Here is a 13,583-nt window from a genome sequence, read left to right on the forward strand (position 1 = left end):
CTATTTTTTCATGAATGGATTGCTAAATTCAGGAAAGGACTCGATCAACACTTTTTTTCAACACCTGTAAATTATTTAAGCGTGTCAATTATTTAGGATTATGTTACAAACTGTACATGTACTAAAATTACCCATAACCCACCTGCTCCTGCAGGGGTTACTGGATTGTTATTTTTTGTTGATCATTTTTGGCCTTTTGCTATGATCACAAAAATAGGTCAGATAGACTGAAAACAGGCAAAAGGCAGCAGGCGGGATGGGCTGCACGCTGTAGCAGGTGAGTTATCTAGCCTGGATTGATCTTTAGTAGTTTAGTATGTGACTAATGGTTTACAGAAGCCTTTAGTACAATATGTTCCTCTCCTCTTTACCGTGGTTCTTCTTTGTGTTTGGCAGACGTTCGTTCCATGAGTCTGGCAGGAAGGAAGCTGCTGAACCATATCCAACTGCCTCCACATGATAAGTGACTGCAGGAAGGAGATGCTGTCCTCAAATAGCATGATTGCAAAAGTGTTGACCTGAGCCTGAGTAAACAATGAGTGACACTTTCAAATTGTGGGATGCATACATCTTCTTGGGAGTATTAATCAGGTAAACAAACCATTGATGTATCTTCACACAATAAGCAGGGTGCTGAATATATAAGTGGACTTTGAATTTAAATCTAACTAGAAATAATAATTGACTGGTTATTGATGTGTGTGATGGATGGAGTTATTTCTCCATTCCTGTTTTAATTCTGTGAACCTCAGTTTGATATTCAGACTTCAGTTCCATGTACGGGCATCCTGTCAAAGGACAGCATGTCTTACATCATCTATTTACTCTACAGCAGCTTTATAATGACATTTTACCCCGGATTCTAGTAACCCTGTTTCATAACTTATTGCAGACTGTAACTGTAGTCATTAAAAACTATCGTGAAGTGGATATGTGTAGATTTTTAAAAAAGGTAGTTTTTTGATTTCTCTGTATTTCTTTCTGTAGTTTCAAGAGAAGTTAATATAAATGCCAATCACCTATACTGATACCATTTCATCTCACATACAAAACATCTTGACTGTTTTATAAGTTCATTATGTCAGCTTGTTGCAGCTGCCTGACACTGACAGAACTTGTCTAGATGGGGGTTGGCGGCAGGGATACCTTTTCTTCTTTGTCTTTACATGCTTTGGCATACATGGATGAGCAAGGTGTCAGGAACTGAACCCGAACCTCTGCAGTCCACGACAAGTGCTCAGACGGTCTACACTGCGTTCAAGGTCTGACACTATCAGGATGTAAAGTCTACAGCGCTGGATATCCACTCAAGGCCTTTTTTTGGACAAACAATTTGTATTTTGTAGGTGCTTCAAACTGTAAGTAAAGGATGATGTTTGGCAAGTTATTCCTTTTTTAGAAAATCCTTCGATCTTTTAATGGTGTTTTTCTTTTACCATACGCCATATCTGTTAGTTACGTTCATCCTACCATTGTACCTTTTACTATTGAGATATTTCTCAAAGTCTGCTTTAGGCTCTGATGGATACAGCTATGTATAGTGATAAAGTAACAGGCTAAATACTGGCTGTAATTGCTGCTGCAACTAATTAAATGAGAGTTTAAATATAATGTAATCAAAATACTTTTCTGTGCGTACTGTTTTAAACATGTATTGGTTTTAATAGTGTACTTTTACTCCACTACATTTATTTAGTACCTTTAATTTCTTTGCAGATTTGGATTAATGATCGAAAATATAAACAACACTTAAAAATATACTTTTGTTACACCTTGACTAACATTCACAAGCTACCCTGGACGTTAACAAAGTATTTAAAACTAGCTGCACCGTTACCAGCTTTGATAAACACAATAATGCATAATCAATTATGATCAATCAATCAATCAATCAATCAATCAATCATATAGCATATATTATTCTGAAATGTGCCAATCTGCATAATTTACTTTTGGTACTTTAAGTATATTTTGATGCTAATACTTTTCTACTTTCTACTTAAGTATGATTTTGAATGCAGGACTTTGACTTGTAACAGAGTATTCCTACACTCTGGTACTTCTACAAAATCTGAGTACTTCTACCAATACTTATATTCAGTTCATTATGTACAGTTGTAAGGCTCTCTACATGCATACTAAAGGAGGCTGTTTAAAAATGATTCATGTTAGTCATAGTGGTTGAAACAAGGCAGTCTAATTGTGTGGAAAAACATCTAATCCGCTCGGGCTCAATCCTCGCAGGGGTCATCCCACAGACCAAGAGGTCACTCGTTTGTCAGGCATACTGACTCCCTGTTTCCATGGCAATGAGTCATCATACTGAAGATACTGCCATACTAGGAAACGGAAACCTCTGCAGCACCAAAGTTAGGCTTGATGATGGTTGATTGTTAAAATGAAGTGGAACCAAGTGTGAAGGGAAGCGTGGGCCATAAGTGTGTAAGGGACTTTAACTGAATTAATCCTTGAACTGCATTGAGCCTCTTTATAGCTATATAGCAAAAATGCAAAGTGGTCAAATGTAATATATCTGAGGCTTCAACAACTTTTAAACCAGTGAAATTGTTCCACACAAAACCATGCCACATTCTGCAAGTAAAAACATTTGCGTATGAACTGTATGTGTGCAATGCTGTCCCCGTCTTAATTTATTTATCCTCCAATATTGATTGGTGTTATTATTGTCTGTTCTGAGCAACAGCTATAATATGTTTGGAACCGTGTAGAAAACAAGTTTTAAAGTGTTTTGTAACACTATTCTACATTATTGCCCTCAAAACGCATCTAGCTGCTAAAAAAAGAGCTAATGCACATGTACATTATAACCACTGGTGGAAATGTACTGAATGTATTTACTCAAATATTGTACTTAAGTTGACATATTTGTATTTTACTTGAGTATTTCTATGTATTGCTTTGTACTTCTACTCCACTACATTTCAGAGGGCAAATATTTAGCTTTTTACTCCACTACATTTATTTTAGCACTCACGGTTTGTATAGAAAAACACATGACATAGTATAAGGCAGTACTGTACTACTAATCTACACAGTATTTAAAGTATCCAAATATTGTCCACTTGACCAACTTCAATACTAAAATGCTCTTACATGAACAAAAATAGGATAATATAATAACCATAATAATATAATACTGGGAAAATATCAATTCTGCATGACGAGTACTGAAATAAGGAAACCTGAAATTAATTTAACTGATACAACTTCTGTACTTTATATCATTTGTTTAACAGGCCATTGTGCATAATGAGCACTTTTACTTTAAGTGTATGTTGATGCTAATACTTTACTACTTAAAGTGGACCTATAATGCTATATTGGAAAAATATATTGTAGGGCAATACCTATACAAAACATGTCTGTGAAGTTTTTTGCTTAAAATACCAAACAGATCACCCATTGTAGCCATGCCTCTTACTGCTCATACCCCTCTTTTGCAGCCCTGTTAGAGAAACGCGAATTGTGGGTCCTTAGCTTGAAAAAAAAAAGAGGAGGCGGAGCTAATGCCTGATCAGAATTCTACCGGAGATAAAGTTAAATTCTGCTGTGATAAAACGCCACCCTGTTCTAAACCATATCAAGGATTATTTTTGAAACAGTGTTAGCGAGGCTTGCTAATGTAAACAAAGACGAGATTACGTCCAAAACACGTCAGGCATTGTTTCTGATAGCAACTTCCTGTGGGTCCGCCGCCGATTTGACGTCATATTGGCAGCAAATCTTTATCCGCTCGTTGTATCAATGGTTGTACCCCCGTTTTTAAAAGATTTGGGTACGGAGGAAAAGAGAAAGGGTTTTATTTTCTGACGCTGCATGAGTTCCCTGTCACACCGGGACACATATTTATGCATAAAATACATCAAAAGGTGCATTTTGCATGATAGGTCCCCTTTAAGTAACATTTTCTAAATCTGGAATCTTATTGTAGCAGAGTATTTTATCACCATAGTATTTGTAAAGGTGAAGGATCTACGTCCTTGAACACTGATTTTAACCGTTATCAACGTTTTGTCTCACACATCATTCTGTTTTTTGCACAGCTGATATTAAGGATTTTGTTGTAAACACTTAATAATTACAACAATAATTACAGCCTGTAAAGTGGCAAAATGTGTATGTGTTTTTTCTGTGATTGTGGAGTTTCTTACTCTTAACATGGCTTTTTTTTAAACACAGATGATCAGAAGTGGAATTAGTTTAGGTCACAGGCTGCAGGGTTATGGCGCGACCTTCTGGTGGATGTCAGGAAATGTTATGTTTTAAATATAAGGTTTGGGATTGCAACAACAGTACATGTTTTGTATATCCTACAGTTATTCAAATAGCATCAAACTGTTAAAACTTCCTTTGTTATAAACCCTAATCTTAAAATGATGTAGGAACTAACACATTTTACTAACAAGTTGTGATTATTTAATTTGATAGCATCATGTTAGGTTGTGAATGCACCATTTTACATTAGCCTACTATCCATATACTAATAAAAAAAGGTTTGGCTTTAATCATTTAGATGGAAAAATACATTGTCAATTGTCAATTTGCACTGGATCATTTAAAAATATTGATATTTCAATAATGTGATTAAATAACTGATAACTAGAAAACAGTTTGGGATAATTTAGTATATTTTTTGTTGGATGAAGCAATGATATAATTTAACTTCAGGACCAAAACAAACAGACTCTCAGCGAGGAGAAGGATGCCTAGTATTTCTACTATGTATAAAACAAATAGTCTTTCAGATTCAGTTCTTAAATGGAGATGCTGATTGCAGTGCTGATGTGTGTTGCAATAATAGATGAGAACAGCCGAGGGAACGAAACCTCCCTGTATAAACAGGAGTTCGGAAAACAGCCACCAAATTTGTTTTGCTTATCCTCTTGGATGCGCTTCCCCCTTGATATTACATACCATTCCATTTAGAGCGATGGCAGCCCTGATGCGACTGCCAAAGAAAAGCTGCACTTCCTATTGGGGATAGGAATAATCAGGCAAATGCATAGTAGTTCGAGATATAACAGTGGACTAATGTTGACATCTCTGGATATGAACTGTAAACACTTAAAGGAAAATGAGTTTATAGATATATTTGTAGGAATTTGATTATTTCTTCAACTTTTAAAGTGGTCACTCTGGCAAATCCTTAAATCAAGTGTTAACACTCAAGTTACTCCAGGTGGAGATTATTTTAGGGGTCTTTTATGTACATAACATGTACAAATAGTGTGCCAAAATTTTTAATGATATTAAAAGACTCTGACTGTTTGTTTTTTGTCTTATTGAAGGTGTTATTGGTGATATCCAGGACATTGTGAAACAGCTGTAGAGATGGACCCAGAAATTGAAGACCGAGGCAGCCATGATAACTTGGTCCCATGGTCCGGTTCAGATGGTTCCCAGGAACCTTGTGAGTCCTACAATGAAGATGATGTGAGTGATGCAGATTACCCTTTAGACCCTCTGCCTGCTCACATCGAGAGGTCTGATCCTGAGTCCCCAGAACAACTTCAGTCACAGGAATGGGAATCTGCGGGGGAGCAACAGTCCCTGCCTGAACATAGTGGAAGTAAAGAGAATGTTCAATACCAAGATGAGGATGACAGCTATCTTAGTGAATCAAGAGAGTCCATTACAGAGTCTCCTCACATGCAACATTCACCAACATCACTTTCCCCGCAACCAGAATGCTCCGACTCCGAGCATTTCGCTGGCCAGATATCACGGCCGCATTCCCGCTTATCTTTGTCCTCTGTTGGCGTTGCAGCTGATGTGACCCCGGCCTTGACCCTGACCACAGGGCAGCACCTGGGAGCCAGTAATAGGCAGGGCCCAGGGACTGGGAACAGGAGGGTTGAATCCTCAGAGGAAGGAGGGAGCAGTGAAGCACCTCCTGCTTCTGTCTTCTTTAGAATTTCAGCTGAGGCTGCAAAGCATGCAGAGAAGTGGAACTCGGACTCTGACACAGATCCGTGCAGACCGCAGAGGCACAGGGCAAGGTCCACACGTAAGTATCTTTCTTCAACACTCATAGGTTTCAGTAGACACAGGAAGATAGTGTTGCCAACTGCCCAGCAAATATCAAATGTTTTTTGTGTTGCTTTTATTTGAATGGCTTGTAAATTATTAAAACATAATATATCATTTTGTGTTTGCTTACAAAAAGCATGAATTGTATTTTGATAAGAATCTTAAATTACATTTAAGCTTGTGGGTTTTATTGGTGTTGTATGAGTACATTTAATGGATAAATAACTTGTGCAAAGCACTGTGGGTGCTAGTTATTTTCATGCTGTAATGTGGGGTCTATTTTAGGTGGACTTAAAGGGAGAATTCCCATGGCTTTAATAGTCAGAGCAGGATAATAATAAAATATGACCATATGATGAGGCCGGCAGAAACACATTTGACTGACACCAGCATGTGTCACCCCGGCCTGTTACCTGACTCCTTTTCAGTCGTAACACTGACGGCAATGGAAAATGAGCTCCTCACTTTTTTGCCTCATGGAACCCCTAAGTTGGCTGTAAGTAAATATGATGCTTTTTTTAGTATGCTTGCTTAAGCAGGGGAAACATTTATTAAATTCATAATTATTAAAAACCAAACAAAACCAAAAGTTAATAATAATAATGGTTTCATCTTCATAACACAAACATATCAATATAAAATGTGTTTTTATCTTATGAACCTTTGTTTTCCTCTCACTGTCCCTCTCTCTTTCTTTGTCTCAGGGCTCAGTCACGACAGCCAATCAGAAAGAAACGTCAAGGAGACCAAGTCCAAATGTAAGCAAATTGCCCGGCTGCTAACAGATGCACCCAACCCTCAAAACAAGGGAGCCTTGCTGTTTAAAAAACGTCGCCAGAGGGTTAAAAAGTATACACTAGTGAGTTACGGGACTGGTGAGATCAAGCTTGACAGCAAAGACCAAATAGAGGAGGAAACTGAAGACGTCAGAGCAGCCGGGTATAACTTTGTGGCAACAAGTGAATCTGAGTTTGAAGAGGAGTATTCTGTTTATCACCAGCAGCATAACTTAAATCTGAATTGGGCAAGTGCTCGAAAAATGGAAGCAGAAACGACAGGAAGGGGTGTTTCGATGTTTGAGCGACGTCGTAAACGGATAGATGAACTTGTGTCGGAGGAGGAAGAACTGAGGAACAAAGGATTACCTGTGGAGACATTAGCAGAACCAGAGCACACAGAAGCCCAGCATATTTATGACAATGACGAGATGTACATGCATAGTGATCAAGCCAACTACATGGATGCAAATGTCAAGCAGCATGTAGAATACCAAGAAAGTTTTAACCAGATGAACAACCAATCCAACGTGCCTAAACCCTTGGTGCCAAACAGAACTGCGAAGCCTTTCCTTGGATTTCACATCAGCACGTCTGCTCCTGCCATGCCTGGTGGCGTCAATCCAGTGCCAAGGAAGCATGAACCGAGATTTAAAGTACGTGTGCCTATTAACACTAACCCACAGGTTTGGTCCCCAACTGGAGACATCATAGCCTCAAGAGATGAGCGAATATCTGTGCCAGCAATAAAGGTTGGTATCCTACCCGAGTCTAGAAGGAAAGCCAATAATAAACAGTCATCCATGATGCAGCAGAGATCAGATCCTCGCCTTCAAAACAAAGGGGACAGGAAGTCTTATATTGAGTGTGAGGAAGACTTCTTTAGTCTAGGTGCTGAAGCGTGTAACTTTATGCAACCCAGAACAATTAAACTCAAGAATCCCCCTCCAGTTGCGCCCAAACCTACCATCAACCCATCCTGCCCACCTTGGATGATGAGGAGCCCCTTATGTGAGCCCCATATTCCCCCAAGAAGTCCGTTTTCACAACCTTCTCACAATCCTATGGGGCCTCACAGTCAGCATTACTTACAGCAACAGGATTGGGCTCAGCCTCAACACATGGCCAACGATTGGGCACCAGATCAAACTCAGGCAAAACTTCAAACACCTGCCAATGCCTGTGCTCCCGTCAACTCTTCTTCTCAGCTTCATCTTCAGCCAACCACAAATAGCTGGAGTCAACAGCCGTCACAGTCCTCTGTGAGTATGCAGGCCCACAGTCCCACTTATAGCCCACATCACCCACCTTCACCATCAAGGAATAATTTAAACGGTATGCCAAATTCAGTGGCCTCTTACCCAACAGAAGCAGAAAAGTCATACGTTCCTGCGTTAAAAGGATCACAGGCTTCTCCACAGGGTCAAGTCGGTATTAATCGGGCTGGGGATGGTGCAACCAGGGCGGGAAAAGGGGCGGAGCTGTTTGCCAAAAGACAGTCCCGTATGGAGAAGTTTGTTGTCGATGGTGAAAAGGTGCAAGCTAACAAAGCAAGATCACCCTCCCCAAACGCGTCACTCCCTAACTCCTGGAGGTATTCTTCCATTGTTCGTGCGCCACCGACTTCATCATACAACCCTCTTCTTTCTCCTTTCCACCCTCAATCTGCAGCCAAGCAACCCCCGTCCACAAGCCCCAAAATCCAGCCTAAGACCAAAGCCAAACCCAAACCCAAAGCAGCCCCAAAGCACCTTAACCCCTTAGAGATCATGAAACATCAGCCCTATCAGTTGGACTCTTCACTTTTCAAGTACGATGCAGTCCCTGTGGCCAAAAGTCCCAGCCCCAAACCAACTGAAGAATCAAAGATAGTCAATACCAAAAGCCCCAAACCAACTCAAATTTCAAAGTTTGAGGTTACCAAAAACCTTAAACAAAGATCTGACCCTTCTTATTCTCCTTATAATGCCTCTGTTGTTCAAAACAAGGCCGAAGCCCCTGCTAAGTCTCCTGTATCGGTAAGTTCCCAACATTCTTCTGCCTGCCAAATCACAAGATCAACTGAGTCTCTTGCATCTGACAAGCGCTTGAATAAAAAGCCCACTGTCACTCCTGCAGCCCATCACATAACCACCAAGCAAGCACCAAGCGCCCGACCTGCAAGCGCATCCTCTCAGCATTCATCTATGGGTGACAGCTTAGCTTCAGCTTTCTCTCCTGCATCCCTTATTGCTAGAGGTGCTCGTCAAATGGCACCTCGGCCAACGTTTTCTGCTAAGAAGCCTTTCTGTACAGGCAAACAATGGAAGTCTGTTGCTGCTCTTCATTAGTTTTCATACAGTATATGGTCATGCTTTACTGAAACGATAGGAAAATAATAACAACTGCAACTCGGTAGCATCTAAAATGTCTTATTTAACAGGTGAAAATGTAGAGACTCTAGTCTCAGTGTTGGTCAAATCCAAAATAACTTACAGTATGCAGTACAGAGTTATATTTAGCTGGAAATGAAAGGCAAACATGTTAAATGAACAGCAAAGCTCTATTAAAAAGTGTACATCTATGCAATATAAAGTAGATTAATATATAAATGAAAAAATAGCACATTATATTATCTTCCTCAAATAGGGAGGTGCATATTTGCTTGAAAAAGAAAATGTGAGGCTATGTTGAGTGAATCTCAGGAAGTGCTATTATATGTGCAATATTGTGTGAATAGAACCTTGTTCAACCGAGGTTTCTAGTTTGAGTTGTTTTTCTTTAGTTGTTTTTTCTTCATAAATAATATGACATGCCTGACTTGCATTATCAGTCATCACTGACACCAAAAATACACAACAATATAATGTGTTAATATCTGTATGGTTAATATACCTTTATTCTTTTAATTGAACTTACAATCATACTTATCTTAATTCTAACGTCTGAGATAACAGTAACTATTGATTATAGTTACAGGATATGCTTAATTATTTAGTTTATCTGGAGAGAAACTGTCTATGCACTTCTTTTTTGGAATGCATAAAACGTGCAATTTCTTCAGTCTCATTCCTTTAACGGCATCACAACAGCTACAAGCGTTAACTTGAGTTGTGATTACTAACCCTGATGACTTTAAATGTTTTTATCTGGATATTTTTCTTGCAGTTGTCAGTTATGGCCAGTTATTTACCTTTCTCCTCATCCTTGAAGTCAAACATGAGTTATCACAGATATTTAACTATTTATTCACACTGTCAGTAGCAACTCAAAATGAAACTGTCTTATATGTGTTTATGTCTCTGTCTTTCAAAAATATCATTGTTTATTGCACTTCTTGTCCTCAGCACAATTAAATGTCTTTCCCTTTACGTGTGAACTTTGTGTAATGAGCTTCTTTTCACTTTTCCTGAACTACCGAGTCACTTTTTCTTCTACCTTTATCTTCCTTACTGCCTCACCCTTTCACACAGAAATTACTCATATTTACTAAACCTTCTGCAAACTTTTCTAAAATGCACTACAAGTTTGGCTATTTGTAATAACTCATTGCTTGTATTTATATAAAATGATAAATTGCTGAAGGTTAACACTGTCACTGAATCACTGAGATGATGTTTCTGGACCTTTGCTCTTCTTTTTAATCACAGTATTTTTAATCAGCCTTTAAGTTTGTAAACAAATCGTGCCTCTTAAAAGATGTTCTGCCCACTGTTTTTGAGGTCTAGTGAAGTCAAATGAACCCTTATAACACATTCGAAAATATTTTGCATGCATTGAATTATATATATGAAGTATTTTTGACATTTAAAGACAGGCAGGATTCTGTGTAGTACAAAAAAACAAAACACTCCCTCCACATACCAAGATGCCACACAGCCAACACTCACAACATGGTTTCTTAGAAGAAAAGGATCAGTCAAACAGGCCCATATAAACTGTGATATCTTGCTATCAATACTTGTTTGCTAACGCTACACAATTCATGTTTCGGAGTACAAGGTCAAAAATAGTGGTTAGCTGTCAGTTGAGATGGGGTTATGCTTGGAGAGCATCTCAAGTCCTGGGCTTTTCATTCTTTTGCTGATTTGCTAGCCTTTATTTAGGTGTCAAGAAACCCTGAATATTGATAATTCAAACAGCAGTGCTTTTGAGAAAGTTTAGGTTGCAGTTCAGGTCCTGCTATAGGTAGATAAAGGCCCTGCACAGGCATGGTCAAACCACACAGCTGATCTTAGGCTGAGCAGACACATGCTAATTGTGTTTTAAAATGGATTGTCCCGTTAAGTTCCAAAACACTTTCATAATCTTGTCAATGTCTTTCAATTGTTTTGTTACTGAACCAACAGCAGGTAAGTTCTTAAGTATTTATTTATTGTCAATATTTGTTAATATCTCTAATGTTGCTCAAGACTTTAACACTTTCAAAAGAGAGTTTTAGGTGTGAGAGTAGCTGAATTGAAATCAATCATTTCATAGAAAAACTGCAAAAACAAAAATATAAAGAGGTTTTGAAGATGCAAACAAATAAATAAATGTATTCCATGTGCAACTTATTGGGTAAAGAAAGGGACAACAGGTGGACTTTTTTGCACTTGAAATTAGTTGATTCTTTTGCATCTTAAGAGCCTCTTTCGTAAATGTTTCTACGGAACTGTAAAGTTATTTTAGCAAAACTATCATTCAACAGTGTGCAACCCCTAAGCTTAAAGAAGAAAAAGGTCAAATAAAACATAAACAAACCACATTATTAGTTTTCCAGGCTTACATGAAGCCAGAGGGTGGCAGCAAAGCCTGCAACACTGCTGTCCCACCAGTCAAATATCTGCATTTCTTTCAGGGATTTGGAAGAAGCCGCTCCCTGAGTCTACCCAGGCGACTGAATTCGATGCCTTCTCCCAGACTTCTGTCACCTGCCAGCACACCTGGAATCCAGGCGTTTTATTTACCGACACAGAGGCAAACATCCTTTCAAGAAAAAGTCTACAAGCCACTGAGTCCGTGGGAGGCAGCCTCCAGAAGCCCCACTTGTTCAGTGGACGATGCCTTTGTGTTTCAGAGCCTCCCGTCATCTGTTGCCTCTAATGTCAAAGCTGCAGGGCACCGCAGATCTCTGCCAGAGCCTCCGGATGAGTGGAAGCGCAGGGTGTCCCTTGATCCTGCAGCTGTTGGGATGGGTCATTATCATGCGGCCCCAGCTTTTCAGGCACCGTTCATAAGCAGGACATTTCTACCTGAGAAACCAGCCTTCAATGGGCCTCCCTTCAGACCGGCCCAGCCTCTGAGGCCCGGCAACAGGGCCAGTGTCGGATACATGGGATAAGGTCCAGAGAAGTACTCCCATTTGAAAAGTGCAGCCCAGAGAAGTTACTAAGATGAGGTCAAACATGCATCACATAATTACATGATGGTATCGTGAACATGGAAGACAAAATAGTTAGCTTGGCCTAAAAACATTAAATATGTTTGCTTGAATGTGATGAAAAATAAGGCTGTTGTTGGCCTGTGTTAGTTCAAACTTATACAGGTAAGAGGAATATTTGAGATGATTTATAATGTTGGTTTTAAATTGTTAAAGGAAGTGATAAACATTGCTATCTTTATGAGTGGTCACTTGGTTTGAAGAGCACAACAACTTACTTACTGTAGCTATTGTGTTGTGATGCTGATGAGATATTACCATGCTACGCATTGATGGGAAATGTTGTTATTGTGTCTAATTGATCATTTTAGAATCTTGTTGTTTCAATTCAGACTCATTTAGGATGGTTGCACTGCAATCAAGAAAAGTGTTTAGAGAGCGGAAGTGAACGTGAAGAAAGGAGTGCTTGGTAGATGCTTTTTTGTTTTGTTTTGTTGCTCACTGATATTACAAATATTTAGTAAGAAATAAGGAACTTTAAGAAATCAAAATGCGGCTTTTTTAAGTTACATATCTTAACCTAAAAACTCACTGTGGCTTTGTGATCACTTTAGCACATCTCAATATTTCACACAGCGATAACAATTATGTTACTTATCTTGTTTTTCTGTCTTTTCTCGCACTGCAGATTTAATAGTTGCAATAATATTAAAAGAGTGAACATTTCTATTAATATGCAGCACTTTGAGTAATGACACAATATCTCTCTCTGCTACAAGGAAGCCACACTGCATATTTACAAAAACTTGCAATAAGTTAACATGGGGCTCATTCATAGTGATGACCTCAGTGTGAGAGAATGTAAGAGAGGAGTTAATGGTGCATGCATACATTCATGACGTTTTGATTACACACTGCATGGTGTTTAAGATGTAGAACTGCCAATGAATTGAGTGTCAGGATTTTCAAAATGTCTGACTCAGCCATGGTTTTATCCTAATTATGGAATGAGCTTTACCCGTGTGTTATAAGTTATGTTATGTTTTTGCACCTTTAAAACACAAACTGAAAAATTAAAATACTTAAAGATGCTTTCAATGTTTGAAGTGTTATTTGTGGCATGGAGTAAGCATCATTTTTGGTGAAGAGGGAATTTAATTAATTCTCTGACTGTGTCCTTTTTTAAATACAAAACATAAAAATATAGCATATAGAAATCAAACATTAAGGTAATACTGGTTTGTAAACTTCCTTATTAAGTATTAGATCAGGAACTTCTCTCATGTATCAACATTATATTTTTTTCACTGGTTATTTAAAGGGAGGAGTATGACAACAGGTTTTGCTGCCAGGGTAATGTCCTTGATGCTGCTGTATAACAATCTTAATGGCTGATCACCATTTCGGGGATGAGA

General features: G+C 38.7%; 1 protein-coding gene across 1 annotated transcript; it reads left to right on the forward strand.

Moving 5' to 3' along the window:
- Positions 1–1,228: 1,228 nt before the first annotated feature.
- On the forward strand, positions 1,229–13,259 carry synpo2b (synaptopodin 2b). The gene is made up of 4 exons (XM_034203117.1): positions 1,229–1,358; positions 5,310–6,028; positions 6,756–8,845; positions 11,647–13,259. Exons 2-4 carry the CDS (start codon positions 5,353–5,355, stop codon positions 12,127–12,129), a joined length of 3,249 nt encoding a protein of 1,082 aa, XP_034059008.1. The 5' UTR covers positions 1,229–1,358; positions 5,310–5,352; the 3' UTR covers positions 12,130–13,259.
- Positions 13,260–13,583: the final 324 nt, after the last annotated feature.

This window comes from Gymnodraco acuticeps, unplaced genomic scaffold (genome assembly GCF_902827175.1).
Source record: "Gymnodraco acuticeps unplaced genomic scaffold, fGymAcu1.1, whole genome shotgun sequence".
Lineage (NCBI taxonomy): Eukaryota > Metazoa > Chordata > Actinopteri > Perciformes > Bathydraconidae > Gymnodraco > Gymnodraco acuticeps.

Bases quoted from the DNA above. Each gene is read 5' to 3' on its own strand.
- synpo2b (XM_034203117.1), top strand. From the start codon at position 5,353: ATGGACCCAGAAATTGAAGACCGAGGCAGCCATGATAACTTGGTCCCA. The intron at 6,029-6,755 runs GTAAGTATCTTT...TCTTTGTCTCAG, and splicing joins GCACAGGGCAAGGTCCACAC to GGCTCAGTCACGACAGCCAA. The intron at 8,846-11,646 runs GTAAGTTCCCAA...CATTTCTTTCAG, and splicing joins CTGCTAAGTCTCCTGTATCG to GGATTTGGAAGAAGCCGCTC.